Source organism: Nannobrachium achirus, assembly GCF_963921795.1.
Source record: "Nannobrachium achirus genome assembly, chromosome: 1".
Classification (NCBI taxonomy): Eukaryota; Metazoa; Chordata; class Actinopteri; order Myctophiformes; family Myctophidae; genus Nannobrachium; species Nannobrachium achirus.
In genome coordinates, this window is record NC_137810.1 from 10375556 (window position 1) to 10391214 (window position 15659).

The 15659-nt window shown below is 43.9% G+C and overlaps 1 protein-coding gene across 1 annotated transcript in view; it reads left to right on the top strand.

Annotated features, from left to right (window-relative positions):
* Nucleotides 1-747: 747 nt before the first annotated feature.
* LOC308292211 (exocyst complex component 1-like) overlaps nt 748-15659 on the top strand; it is a 43217-nt gene continuing 28305 nt past the window's right edge. Inside the window, exons 1-6 of the mRNA XM_080734504.1 lie at nt 748-791; nt 2594-2755; nt 3508-3638; nt 4661-4820; nt 8856-9043; nt 10982-11122. Coding sequence (XP_080590630.1) covers nt 2632-2755; nt 3508-3638; nt 4661-4820; nt 8856-9043; nt 10982-11122 — 744 coding nt within the window. The 5' untranslated portion in view covers nt 748-791; nt 2594-2631. The remainder of the gene's footprint in view (nt 792-2593; nt 2756-3507; nt 3639-4660; nt 4821-8855; nt 9044-10981; nt 11123-15659) is intronic.

Genomic DNA, 15659 nt, shown 5'->3' on the forward strand with positions numbered 1-15659 from the left:
TGTATTAAAGGAGTAGTGCATCCCCAAAATGACCTCTATCGATTACTCGCCCCATGGAGACTTGTCACTTGAGTTCAATAATATAGACCTATATATTTTTTGTTGCATTCTTAAGGCAATAATTTGAGCAGACTATTTGTAGGCCCACTGATTCCGGATAGAGATCCGGACTCAATAGGGGTACATTTATTATAATCAATTGATTGGCTTAGCCTAGGAATGCAACAAAAACAAAATGATTGAACCCAAGTCAAGTCCCCATGTGGTGACGACGAGTAAATGATAGAAAAAAGTCATTTTAGGGGTGAACTAATTGTATGGCACAGCAGTTGCTTCATTTTGCCAGGAGATGGCGCAAATCACCATCACGTCACCGAGGGGCGCACATCATCTTGTCAAATTGGACCTGGAGGTATATTCATCACAGATTCTTATGGTTTTCACATATTTCCTAAGTAACCTCGAGCTTATTTATTTTATTATATTTTCTTTGTATTTCTTAATTTTATTGTAATGTGACTGCTTTTTGTCCTGTTGTATGTATGTATTGTAATATTTTGTCAAAAAAAAAAAAAAAAAAAATTTGGACCTGGAGGTTTGATTCTTGTTTACTTAACCTAGACTTTCCACTGTTGCTGAGTTGACTAGAAGAGCAGCAGACTGACTTTTTTCCACCATTGGGTGGGGGCGGGGCCGTCGTTCTTGAATCTTGTCACATGACATGTCCAGCTGAGCTGTCGGCAAACAGGAAGTCGGGATCCAGTCATTTGTCAACATTTGGAAGCATTAAGGTAATGATAAACAATGTCTGTGTTGGTGCCTTTTCTTTTCTAGTAAGAGAGGAATGACAGACATATAGGACATTTGGTTTTCGTATAGTAGCATCATCAAGTAGGCCTACGTAACTATTTGTGTTTCGTTGACAGTCGCAATCCATGCTAAAGCTAAATAAACTTAACAGCTGAACCAAACCAACGTTAGCCATCTAGCTAGTAGCAGCTAACGCCACAGGGACATCAGTCAGTAGTATTCATTATTGTGGTTGGCTATGGGGCCTATTGTTCTTTTGCAGATTTCTAGAGTAACACTTTATAGATAGCATTGGTTCTCAAAGTGGGGTCCTGTGACCCCCAGAGGTCCTTGAGGGAGTTCCAGGGGGTCCCCAGCTAAATGATCATTTGGAACCAAATGGACCTTTATGGGCATCTAACTCAGAGAGGGTACATTTTGTACATTACATTATATAAAAAGGGGTTCTCCGACACAGAAATGCCATTGCATGCCATTACAAATCAGCTCGTATGGGGGTCCCTGGCATATCTTTTCAAATCGGGGTCCGCAGGTTAATAAAGTGTCAATTTGGGGGTCCTTAACACGAACAAGTTTGAGAACCACTGTTATAGAGTAAACCACAAAACGCAAAGTCCACTGAGTTCAATGGAGGAGCAAGCTTCACATGACATTATGGTTATCCAGACTATAAATAGGCAACTTTCTATGTTTGTTTTGATTGATTGACTGAAGATTGTATTAGAAGGTTGCATAGGAAAAAGTACTTTCAAGTACTTACAGTACAGTTCACTGGTACACGGTCAACAAGCTTTACGATTTATTTAAACAGTAACACATTGTCTTTCAACACATTGTAAGACAGACAGATACATTACTATGCATAGGATATCAATAACAAAAAAAACAAAGAAGCAGTTATGAAGAAGAGAAAAAAGGATAGAAAGATAACACAATATTTATTTACTGTGGAAAAGGGGAGATAAGGATAAGGATGGGCTTTGTCAATTATAGGTTTCGAGTAGCAGCCGTCTGTAGGTGACTTTTCGGGCCGATTTTGAAGGAAGCTCGGGATTTGTACTCCTTTAGGGCCTGCGGTTGGGCGTTCCGCATGTTAGTGGTATAGCAGGAGAATGAATTTGAGCCTTTTTTTTAGAGTCAAATCTGGGTTAATTGTGGACATCCTTGACTTTTAGGAAGTATTTTGTCAGATACATGGGTGTCTTGGTGGTGTAAGTGTATCTTGTACTGTACACCAGGCCCATTGCAAGATGCTGTACTCTGTCAGCTACCGTGAGCCACCACATGCCTATATAGTGATAAGCGGTAAGGTGGGCCCGAGAAGGAAGGCCAAGCAGGACCCTAATCAGTTTGTTTTGGGCTGTTTGGAGCTCTGACTTTGAGGCAATTGGGGCATCACGAATCACGATACCATTATGAGGACTCCATAGTCAAGGAGGGGCAGAAAAAAGTGCTCCTCCGAGAGTCTTCCATGTTTTGCTATTGATTGAGCGACGCTCTGCAAGAAACACATTCATTGGTTGAACTTGACACCTTGACTGTCTGTTATCATGCTAGGAAAAAACACCTAGTCTAGGTCACTGTTAGTTTCTCAAACACACACATTTGTACGTAGCTGTGTGTGTGTGTGTGTGTGTGTGTGTGTGTGTGTGTGTGTGTGTGTGTGTGTGTGTGTGTGTGTGTGTGTGTGTGTGTGTGTGTGTGTGTGTGTGTGTGTGTGTGCGTGCGCGTGCAGGAATTCATTGTCATATAAAGACTAAAAAATCTGTGTTCTAATTGTCAGACGGTGTGTCTGGGCCTCCTCCTGTCACAGCATCCACCATGACAGCCATCAAGCATGCCCTCCAGAGGGACATCTTCACCCCCAACGATGAGCGCCTTCTCAGCATCGTTAACGTCTGCAAGGCAGGCAAGAAGAAGAAGAACTGCTTCTTGTGCGCTACAGGTAAGTGTCTGATACACAGCATTCTCTCGAGACAGAGTCTGTAGCTGGCTACTGAGAGGGACAACCCCAGTGGTCGTTCCCTCTTCTTTGACGATGACTAGCCAGATTGAATATACAGTGGTTCTCAACCAGTGGTCCTTGAGGGGGGTTCCAGGTGGTCCCCAGCTAACTGATGGAGAGCTGGTAACCAAATAATGAACCCTTAATCTTTAACTCTTGACTTGAGAGTGTAAAATGAAACCAAATGGATTTGGTTTTGGATTTGGTTTCATTTTACGCTCTCAAGAATTATTGTAGTCCACACAATTAGAGAACGTGGAAGAATCTTTATTTTGATCAACGTTTGCCTGTCATCTCTCTTATGGTACCAAATGAATACAGCATGGATGGAATTGTGGACAATATATTATCCAAAGACAACAAAATATTCAAAGTTTTGGGTCTGAGAGGCTAAATCTCACTAAATGGTGGTCCGTGGCTCAAATGCCAAATAAATAATGGACCTTGATTTGAAAAAAAGGTTGAAAACCACTGGTCTAATAAACAGAAAGGCTCTCATGTGTCAGACCTTCTGGTTATGAACAAGGATGAGGATCAAGCCACAGGAGAATGACTCCTATTGCTTAGTGCTTAGTCAGAACTGTGGGAAACCATTTAGATATTTGGCTTCTTAAAACCTTATTAAAAAAAAAAAAAAAGTAAAACATAGTTTGTTGAAAAATAACAAATCTGCATGCTTTTTTTATTTCAAGTTACAACAGAGAGGCCTGTACAGGCCAAGGTGGTTAAGGTGAAGAAATCGGACAAAGGGGATTTCTACAAGCGACAGATGGCCTGGGAGCTTCGAGACCTGACAGAAGTGGATGCCAAAGATGCGAGCAAGGTCAGAGCCATGTCTCGCTCACTCTTCTAAACCACAGGGTTCCCACGGTCATGAAATTCCTGGAAATATTTTGAAATTAGAAAAATATTTTTCCAGTACTGGAAAAAGTTTTGGAATTGATCAAGGGTCCTGGAAGGTCCTGGAAAAAATAGCTATGCATTGTCTTTGGTTATTGATTTTGTTAATACCTCTGAAATGACAAATTAAACATTGGCCAAATTGTCAAATATTAGAGGCAGAAATTGTGAAAATAGCAGATCTACATGCTCACAACGCCTCGCGTTGCGAGGCGTTGTGAGCATGTAGATCATACATGGGCAACTGGCGGCCCGGGGGCCACATGCGGACCGACCTTCGCTTAATGCGGCCCGCAGGTTGATACCGGATTACTATTATTGATTTCAGCTGTGTCAATTCCAAACATGACCTGCTTTAATTCCTTCAGTAGTAGCTTAATGACTAGTATAGTAGTATGAAAATGTCTTTTTTTTATGTCCAATGTATTTGTATTTAGGTACATACAGTTAACATGACTATATAACTAAATGCGTTTGAAATTAAATAAAAATGTTACATTTCAGGATTCCAATAAAAAAAATAACAAAAGAATTATTCAGGATTCCAATTCAAAAGAAGCAAAAATAGCAGATCTACAAGCTCAAAACGCATCGCGCTGCGATGCGTTTTGAGCTTGTAGATCTGCTATTTTTGCTTCTAGCAGATCTACAAGCAGATCTACAAGCAGATCTACAAGCTGCTTCTAGCAAGCTGCTTCTAGCTTCTAGCAGATCTACAAGCAGATCTACAAGCAGATCTACAAGCTCCGCGATGCGTTTTGAGCTTGTAGATCTGCTATTTTTGCTTCTTTTGTATGAGATACTAGAATGACAAAGTAGGACGTAGCAATATGCAATGTGGCCCTCTGGAGAGAAGGTGGAAATATAGTGGCCCTTGCCATCATCAAAGTTGCCCACCCCTGATGTAGATATTCTGTGCTTGTTCTTTTTCCCCCCATGGTGCAGGAGAACCCAGATTTCGACCTCCATTTTGAGAAGGTCTACCGCTGGGTGGCCAGCAGCACAGCTGAGAAGAACGCCTTCATCTCCTGCATCTGGAAGCTCAACCAGCGCTACCTGAGGAAGAAGGTGGAGTTTGTGAACGTCAGTTCTCAGCTGCTGGAAGGTAAGAGTCCTTTGCCAACCCATCGGGTGGAACCAACCAGAAAAGCTCAGGATTTCATTAGGCCAGGGTTCTTCAACAGGGTGTCCGGGACCCCTATGGGGTCCTCAGAGTTAAATCTCCTTTTTAGATTCTGAGAACTTTAGCCAAAAATAGCAGATCTACAAGCTCACAACGCCTCGCGCTGCGAGGCGTTGTGAGCTTGTAGATTGGCTATTTTTGGAGAAGTATTGACGGTTCAAGTGGTTAAATATCTGAAAACACAAATTGACATGAATCCACAATGATGATTGTGCTGTCAAGCAATATGGAATCTATGACAAGGTTTTGGGGGTCCATGCTTCATCTCTCTCTCAACTAAGGGGTCCTTGGCCTGAAAACATTGAAGACCCCTGCATTAGTCAGTATGTTTCTACAGCTGAAGCTATCAGTTATTTTATTAGCGATTATTCCATTGATTACCTTTTTAAGTAATCGAGAAGCGTGTTTTGAAATTAAATTTGATTTATCAACAAATCGATTAACCACTTGAGCTTAATGTTATACATCGCCAACAGTAGTGAAAATAGAACATCTACAAGCTGTGAGCCTGTAGATTTGTATTACATCTTTTGGCTATAATGACCTTCCCAAAATTGGGATCGTCGATTATTCTCCTGAACCTAGGGCTGTCACGATCATGACATTTTACATGACGATTATTTGTCACTCAAATAATTGCGATTAACGATTTAATTGTGTCTTTGTCGTTGACAATGACATTTATGTTTGGCTTTTAGGCTTTGAAGTTGCACATGGTAGATATGACACATAACCTAAATATACAAAGAAATTACTGACATATTTGACAACTTTAGACTTGAAAAAGAACATTGATAGTATAGTGGAAATAGCCGATCATCAAGCTCACAACGCGTCGCGATGCAAGCTTGTAGATCGGCTATTTCCACTATTTTTTACATTCAAAAAATATATATGAACATTTTTCAACATGGAAACGGTTATGACGATTATGAAATAATTGTGACAGCCCTACCTGAACAACAATTTAGACGACCGGCATTGTTCTCGCAGGTGAAGGATTGATTAAAACTTAAAATATTGATGCCAAAAGACAAACTAGTAAAGAGCATAACAGTACTGTCTGTTATTTACCACCAACTGTGAGCCTCTTTTTCTCTTGGTTTTTCTTTTAAATGGCATGTTCAGGGATAATTGTGCCGTGTCTTCTCCTGCCCTGATTGTGTGCTGCTGTGTTGGTTTTTTCTCGTGGCTTAACTCTTTCTTTATTCTCACTCTTCTCTCTTTAAAACTTTCTCCGGCCAGAACTTCCTAAAGCGGAAGGTTGGTAGGACTTGACTTTCTCTGCTCATTTCACCACATTTCGTTGCTGTCGGCCAGAAACCTTGAATCTCCACATTACAACTTAGTCGTAGGAGAGTCACACACATTTTGGGGAAAAATAGCCGATCTACAAGCTCACAACCCGTTGCGAGATCGTCTATTTTTGAATCCCTTTGAAAGTGGTTAAGTGTGTCAGTTTATAAATATTTACACAGGTTTACAGGTGTAAATCATTAGTTTTTGTGTAAGCTCCATCATGTTGGGGCAGAGAGAGGGAGAGCACGGAGAAAAACAGAAAAAGAAATGTGTAAAATAAACACAAGCTAATTAAATCACGTAACTAGTGAACAGTATCAACAAGAGCTTGTGATTAATAACTAGGGATGTCACCGAATAATCGATTTTCGAATATTCGTTCCATTAATCAATATTCGATTTTAATATTTCATAATCGAAAATCGAAAAAATATTAATATTTTTTTTTTTTTCGTTTTTTTTTTTTTTTTTTTTTTTTTTAATACTATTTTTTGGCTTAGTTAGTTTAAACCAAAATATAGAATATAGGCTAACAATAGTATTAATGATAATAGTAAATGGCCATTGATTTATTATTCACACCAGCACCAACTGTAAACTGTGTAGAGTGAAGGAGCACAGCAGAGTGGCAGCTGCCTGCTACACACTCTCCTCCCCCCTGTCTCAGACACAGGTGTGATTGATTCAGGCTTGATTGTTTGGTACTTGGTGGCCATCATCAAAGAAAAGGGAAAACAGCGCCCTCTGTATTGTAAAGCATCACAAAATCTGTTCTTGAGAGATTAGGTGAACAGTACACTGGCACACTAAAAAGAAAGATGAAGAGTAGTAGTTAGGCTACCAATTACCTGAAGAGCCATGTTGTACATATGTAAATGTGCATTGAAATCCAGTAAAAAAAAAAAACGAAAAACAGAAGAAAAAAAGTTTTTTTTTTTTTTTTTTTTTTTTTTAATAAAAAAATAATAATAATAATTAATTATCGATTTTCGAATAATATTCGAATATTGCTATAGAATAATCGATTTTGATAAAGGTCCATTTTTGACATCCCTATTAATAACTACATTCATTCCATTAAACACAGGCAATTCTTTCCCATATCCTTAAAATCAGACATTTTTGTCATGCAACGTTTCCAAACGACTGCAACGATATGCATTCTCACAGCATCAACCTCCCATCCCCATGATAGACTGACCATCCCTAAAGTCCTGTCGCTCTTTGGAGTTTGGCTCCAGAGTGCGTGGATGAGTGTTTGTCATTAGAGCAGGGATGTCTAGAGGGACATTGTGTTAGTAGTCTGGGAACAGATTGGTAACCAGGTTGATACCTGAACACATTATGACGCAATATTTTATGCTTTAAATAAAAAAAAATAGCAGATATAAGCTCACAGCGCGGCACCGAGTGCCGTGCTGCGAGCTTGTAGATCTGCTATTTTTGAAAAAGTCGTGAAAATGTGTGCAAATCTTTGAATATAATGTATTTTCAAAGCGAACGTTTGTAACTAAAATTTTGCTTCTGGGTGGTCCCTGGAACTAGATATTTTGAAATGGGGGTCTGTGGCCAAATAAATATAATTTTGGGGGTCCTTCACATGAAAAGGTTCTGACATAGTAGTGTCTCAAGAACAGACTAACTGAGCTCCAGTCAAGTGAAAAGGACCTTTTCTTTGACGATGGCTGGCCAGATTGCTGACATAGAAACATAGGTTTTTTTCCAAAAATCTTAGAATGATTCAAAAGACACTTATATAATCGGGTAAAAATTCAAATTTTCACGATTTTTTAAAAATAGCAGATCTACAAGCTCGCAGCGCGGCACTCGGTGCCGCGCTGTGAGCTTGTATATCTGCTATTTTTTTATATTTAAAGCATAAAATATTGCGTCATAATGTGTTCAGGCCTAAATGGGTTAAAGTCATTCAAATGATCAGTCTGTGAAAATGATTGGCATTGCACATCCCTGACTGTTCATTGGTGGGAACGTGTTAGCTACTGTACATACAGTATGAGCTACTGTACATACAGTATGAGCTACTGTACATACAGTATGAGCTACTGTACATACAGTATGAGCTACTGTACATACAGTATGAGCTACCGTACATACAGTATGAGCTACCGTACATACAGTATGAGCTACTGTACATACAGTATGAGCTACTGTACATACAGTATGAGCTACTGTACATACAGTGTTAGCTACTGTACATACAGTATGAGCTACCGTACATACAGTATGAGCTACTGTACATACAGTATGAGCTACTGTACATACAGTATGAGCTACTGTACATACAGTATGAGCGAAAGGAGCAATGAGAGAGTGTACTGTACACTGTGGCCATGTAGGGCTGAAACTATCCATTATTATTTGAATGATTTTCGAATTATTGAAAAGCCTGTTGTTATAACTTTATACGTTGTCACACATGTTGTCTCCAAAAATTGTGAAAAAGCTGAAAATTTAGATAAGCTATTTTCACTATTATTATTATTGTTATATTTTTAAACGTTTCACATTTGCCAAATTAGGGTTTTTAATCGATTATTCCATCAAATCAACTCTTTTCCGACTAGCAGATTAAATTGATTCGTTCAATTAACTCTTGCACCCCTACTCCGTTCCCTGTCCTCCCCGGCCCCGGGATAGAATCTGTGCCGAGTGGCGAGAGCCAGAGCGTTGCCGGGGGCGACGAGGATGCCCTGGACGACTATCAGGAGCTGAACGCACGCGAGGAGCAGGACATCGAGGGCATGATGGAGGTGTGTGAGTGTGCCATCTCCAACGCTGAGGCCTTCGCCGAGAAGCTCACCAGCGAGCTGCAGGTGCTAGATGGGGTAAGTGGAATGATCCTTAAGATTTCTTTATGTTTTTAATAGAGCTGGGATGCGATTAAAAATGTAATCTAATTAATTACAGGCTCTGTGATTAATTAATCGCAATTAATCACATTTTAATCGCTATTTGACCTGAGAAGCATTTTCTTTTTTAAAGTAAAACACATTTTGTTGTACGAGTGAATCAACGAGTGAGTTTTTTTAATCTAAATTTCGCATCCACTGGGCCAAGCAAAGCGCTCTGATCGGCTACTTCTCCCTTTGCGTTTGTTGTCTCTTCTTGGTTGGTGCATCGCTATGATCCGTATGCCCGAAACTGAAGGTTCTGTGGTGCAAAAACTAAGTGCGATTAAAATGCGTTAATTTTTTTAATCGCATTAATTTTCTGTAATTAATTAATCGCAATTAATCAGTTAAAGTCCCAGCCCTAGTTTTTAACCCATTTTGTAGACCGGGTACGCATATCTGTGTCACCACTTCAACCATTATTTCATGCTTTAAGAGCTTGTAGATCTGCTATTTTTCAAAAATCTTGAAAATTAGTGTGCAAATCTTTGGGTGTATATATTTTTTTAAAGCAGACATTTGTAACGCAAATCCTTCTTTCTCTTGGTCCCTGGAACTAAATGCTTTCAGATGGGGTCCGTGGTCAAATACATAAAGTATACCTCTAGGGGGTCCTTGACATGAAAAAGTTTGAGAACCACAAACATAGATTTTGCAGGATTACTTTTTTCAGGTCTAAATGGGTTAAAAGAGTACTAGTAAATACCTACCAATTTAACTCATTTACTGCTATTAAAAAACATTGACTTTCGGGGTTGACTGCCACGCTATCCTTACCTTTTAACGTGGGCGCGTGTGTGCACATCGTGCACGATCTGTGCACGGATCATGCACCAGGCGTGTGTACACCGATCACAGCTTTCACACCGATCACAACAAAAAAAGACGCTTCCATCGCGGAGCTCCGTCTAGCGCGGTTTACATGATAGCTAGCGTTAGCTGCGCTCTGGTCCCGCCCCCGACTGGATGCGAGTTTCTCAATTCTAGGAGAGCTAAGGCAAAACCACGCCCCGGACTCATTTTTGAAGCTTGTGATTGGCTGAACCGGAGATAAGGAGCGCTCCATTGTAGTCACTTGGACTGCGGCAGAGGTGCACCAAAACCTGAACCTATCCTTAAAGCTGTACTGTGGAAGCTGCTCAACTAGTGGTCAGTAGCGGTATTGCTTTTTTCGGACGTTTTTCGCCGCGGACCACCGGAACGGCGCTGTGATTGGCCGGTAGTGTATCATGTGGGAGATGACATCATTTTGCCGGGAAATTCTCCCCCCCTCACAACTCATAGAAAACATATAAAGAGAAGGCTTCAGAAGCTGAAAATAACAGAGTGGGGGTTCTAAAACTTTAACGATTTAACAGTTAGGACAATTTTAAGATTTGTTTTATAAATAAAGTTACATAGTATAACTTTAACCATTCCTAACCCTAACACCAACTCTAACCCTAACTCTAACCCTAACCCTAACCGTAACCGTAGCCTTAACCTCAGTAAAACTGACGCTGGTGAATTCTAACCTGGTGAAATGCCTAACCTGCCGACGCTGGTGAGTAGCTAACCTGCTAACCTCCTTGCCTTAGCCATCCTAGAATTTAGAAACTCGCCGACTGGATACGGAAACCTGATCAGACCGGAAGCCGGAAATCAGACCGAAAGCACTTTTTCGCGGGTGATTAGAGACCGCTTGGCGATAAACAGCAATAGTAATTTTAAATGTTTTATAGCGATTAAAGCAAATTACATTCTCTGGTTTATCGGGCCTGACGGAGAGAAACACAGGCTTTTTCTCTGGATTATCGGGATGAGGCAGTAAATGAGTTAACGGAGTCAACAACAAAATAAACATGCCTCTCTCTCTCTCCTCCCTCCCTCCAGGCCAACATCCAGTCCATCATGGCGTCAGAGAAGCAGGTGAACATCCTGATGCAGCTCCTGGATGAGGCGCTGGCCGAGGTGGACACCATCGAGGGCAAGCTGAGCAGCTACGAGGAGATGCTGCAGAGCGTCAAGGAGCAGGTAAACTGTACCTCCATGTACTGTACTTAGAGCACCTACGAGGAGATGCTGCAGAGCGTCAAGGAGCAGGTACTGTACCTCCATGTACTGTACTTAGAGCACCTACGAGGAGATGCTGCAGAGCGTCAAGGAGCAGGTAAACTGTACCTCCATGTACTGTACTTAGAGCACCTACGAGGAGATGCTGCAGAGCGTCAAGGAGCAGGTACTGTACCTCCATGTACTGTACTTAGAGCACCTACGAGGAGATGCTGCAGAGCGTCAAGGAGCAGGTACTGTACCTCCATGTACTGTACTTAGAGCAGCTACGAGGAGATGCTGCAGAGCGTCAAGGAGCAGGTACTGTACCTCCATGTACTGTACTTAGAGCAGCTACGAGGAGATGCTGCAGAGCGTCAAGGAGCAGGTACTGTACCTCCATGTACTGTACTTAGAGCAGCTACGAGGAGATGCTGCAGAGCGTCAAGGAGCAGGTACTGTACCTCCATGTACTGTACTTAGAGCAGCTACGAGGAGATGCTGCAGAGCGTCAAGGAGCAGGTACTGTACCTCCATGTACTGTACTTAGAGCAGCTACGAGGAGATGCTGCAGAGCGTCAAGGAGCAGGTACTGTACCTCCATGTACTGTACTTAGAGCAGCTACGAGGAGATGCTGCAGAGCGTCAAGGAGCAGGTACTGTACCTCCATGTACTGTACTTAGAGCAGCTACGAGGAGATGCTGCAGAGCGTCAAGGAGCAGGTACTGTACCTCCATGTACTGTACTTAGAGCAGCTACGAGGAGATGCTGCAGAGTGTCAAGGAGCAGGTACTGTACCTCCATGTACTGTACTTAGAGCAGCTACGAGGAGATGCTGCAGAGCGTCAAGGAGCAGGTACTGTACCTCCATGTACTGTACTTAGAGCAGCTACGAGGAGATGCTGCAGAGCGTCAAGGAGCAGGTACTGTACCTCCATGTACTGTACTTAGAGCAGCTACGAGGAGATGCTGCAGAGTGTCAAGGAGCAGGTACTGTACCTCCATGTACTGTACTTAGAGCAGCTACGAGGAGATGCTGCAGAGCGTCAAGGAGCAGGTACTGTACCTCCATGTACTGTACTTAGAGCAGCTACGAGGAGATGCTGCAGAGCGTCAAGGAGCAGGTACTGTACCTCCATGTACTGTACTTAGAGCAGCTACGAGGAGATGCTGCAGAGCGTCAAGGAGCAGGTACTGTACCTCCATGTACTGTACTTAGAGCAGCTACGAGGAGATGCTGCAGAGCGTCAAGGAGCAGGTACTGTACCTCCATGTACTGTACTTAGAGCAGCTACGAGGAGATGCTGCAGAGCGTCAAGGAGCAGGTACTGTACCTCCATGTACTGTACTTAGAGCAGCTACGAGGAGATGCTGCAGAGCGTCAAGGAGCAGGTACTGTACCTCCATGTACTGTACTTAGAGCAGCTACGAGGAGATGCTGCAGAGCGTCAAGGAGCAGGTACTGTACCTCCATGTACTGTACTTAGAGCAGCTACGAGGAGATGCTGCAGAGCGTCAAGGAGCAGGTACTGTACCTCCATGTACTGTACTTAGAGCAGCTACGAGGAGATGCTGCAGAGCGTCAAGGAGCAGGTACTGTACCTCCATGTACTGTACTTAGAGCAGCTACGAGGAGATGCTGCAGAGCGTCAAGGAGCAGGTACTGTACCTCCATGTACTGTACTTAGAGCAGCTACGAGGAGATGCTGCAGAGCGTCAAGGAGCAGGTACTGTACCTCCATGTACTGTACTTAGAGCAGCTACGAGGAGATGCTGCAGAGCGTCAAGGAGCAGGTACTGTACCTCCATGTACTGTACTTAGAGCAGCTACGAGGAGATGCTGCAGAGCGTCAAGGAGCAGGTACTGTACCTCCATGTACTGTACTTAGAGCAGCTACGAGGAGATGCTGCAGAGCGTCAAGGAGCAGGTACTGTACCTCCATGTACTGTACTTAGAGCAGCTACGAGGAGATGCTGCAGAGCGTCAAGGAGCAGGTACTGTACCTCCATGTACTGTACTTAGAGCAGCTACGAGGAGATGCTGCAGAGCGTCAAGGAGCAGGTACTGTACCTCCATGTACTGTACTTAGAGCAGCTACGAGGAGATGCTGCAGAGCGTCAAGGAGCAGGTACTGTACCTCCATGTACTGTACTTAGAGCAGCTACGAGGAGATGCTGCAGAGCGTCAAGGAGCAGGTACTGTACCTCCATGTACTGTACTTAGAGCAGCTACGAGGAGATGCTGCAGAGCGTCAAGGAGCAGGTACTGTACCTCCATGTACTGTACTTAGAGCAGCTACGAGGAGATGCTGCAGAGCGTCAAGGAGCAGGTACTGTACCTCCATGTACTGTACTTAGAGCAGCTACGAGGAGATGCTGCAGAGCGTCAAGGAGCAGGTACTGTACCTCCATGTACTGTACTTAGAGCAGCTACGAGGAGATGCTGCAGAGCGTCAAGGAGCAGGTACTGTACCTCCATGTACTGTACTTAGAGCAGCTACGAGGAGATGCTGCAGAGCGTCAAGGAGCAGGTACTGTACCTCCATGTACTGTACTTAGAGCAGCTACGAGGAGATGCTGCAGAGCGTCAAGGAGCAGGTACTGTACCTCCATGTACTGTACTTAGAGCAGCTACGAGGAGATGCTGCAGAGCGTCAAGGAGCAGGTACTGTACCTCCATGTACTGTACTTAGAGCAGCTACGAGGAGATGCTGCAGAGCGTCAAGGAGCAGGTACTGTACCTCCATGTACTGTACTTAGAGCAGCTACGAGGAGATGCTGCAGAGCGTCAAGGAGCAGGTACTGTACCTCCATGTACTGTACTTAGAGCAGCTACGAGGAGATGCTGCAGAGCGTCAAGGAGCAGGTACTGTACCTCCATGTACTGTACTTAGAGCAGCTACGAGGAGATGCTGCAGAGCGTCAAGGAGCAGGTACTGTACCTCCATGTACTGTACTTAGAGCAGCTACGAGGAGATGCTGCAGAGCGTCAAGGAGCAGGTACTGTACCTCCATGTACTGTACTTAGAGCAGCTACGAGGAGATGCTGCAGAGCGTCAAGGAGCAGGTACTGTACCTCCATGTACTGTACTTAGAGCAGCTACGAGGAGATGCTGCAGAGCGTCAAGGAGCAGGTACTGTACCTCCATGTACTGTACTTAGAGCAGCTACGAGGAGATGCTGCAGAGCGTCAAGGAGCAGGTACTGTACCTCCATGTACTGTACTTAGAGCAGCTACGAGGAGATGCTGCAGAGCGTCAAGGAGCAGGTACTGTACCTCCATGTACTGTACTTAGAGCAGCTACGAGGAGATGCTGCAGAGCGTCAAGGAGCAGGTACTGTACCTCCATGTACTGTACTTAGAGCAGCTACGAGGAGATGCTGCAGAGCGTCAAGGAGCAGGTACTGTACCTCCATGTACTGTACTTAGAGCAGCTACGAGGAGATGCTGCAGAGCGTCAAGGAGCAGGTACTGTACCTCCATGTACTGTACTTAGAGCAGCTACGAGGAGATGCTGCAGAGCGTCAAGGAGCAGGTACTGTACCTCCATGTACTGTACTTAGAGCAGCTACGAGGAGATGCTGCAGAGCGTCAAGGAGCAGGTACTGTACCTCCATGTACTGTACTTAGAGCAGCTACGAGGAGATGCTGCAGAGCGTCAAGGAGCAGGTACTGTACCTCCATGTACTGTACTTAGAGCAGCTACGAGGAGATGCTGCAGAGCGTCAAGGAGCAGGTACTGTACCTCCATGTACTGTACTTAGAGCAGCTACGAGGAGATGCTGCAGAGCGTCAAGGAGCAGGTACTGTACCTCCATGTACTGTACTTAGAGCAGCTACGAGGAGATGCTGCAGAGCGTCAAGGAGCAGGTACTGTACCTCCATGTACTGTACTTAGAGCAGCTACGAGGAGATGCTGCAGAGCGTCAAGGAGCAGGTACTGTACCTCCATGTACTGTACTTAGAGCAGCTACGAGGAGATGCTGCAGAGCGTCAAGGAGCAGGTACTGTACCTCCATGTACTGTACTTAGAGCAGCTACGAGGAGATGCTGCAGAGCGTCAAGGAGCAGGTACTGTACCTCCATGTACTGTACTTAGAGCAGCTACGAGGAGATGCTGCAGAGCGTCAAGGAGCAGGTACTGTACCTCCATGTACTGTACTTAGAGCAGCTACGAGGAGATGCTGCAGAGCGTCAAGGAGCAGGTACTGTACCTCCATGTACTGTACTTAGAGCAGCTACGAGGAGATGCTGCAGAGCGTCAAGGAGCAGGTACTGTACCTCCATGTACTGTACTTAGAGCAGCTACGAGGAGATGCTGCAGAGCGTCAAGGAGCAGGTACTGTACCTCCATGTACTGTACTTAGAGCAGCTACGAGGAGATGCTGCAGAGCGTCAAGGAGCAGGTACTGTACCTCCATGTACTGTACTTAGAGCAGCTACGAGGAGATGCTGCAGAGCGTCAAGGAGCAGGTACTGTACCTCCATGTACTGTACTTAGAGCAGCTACGAGGAGA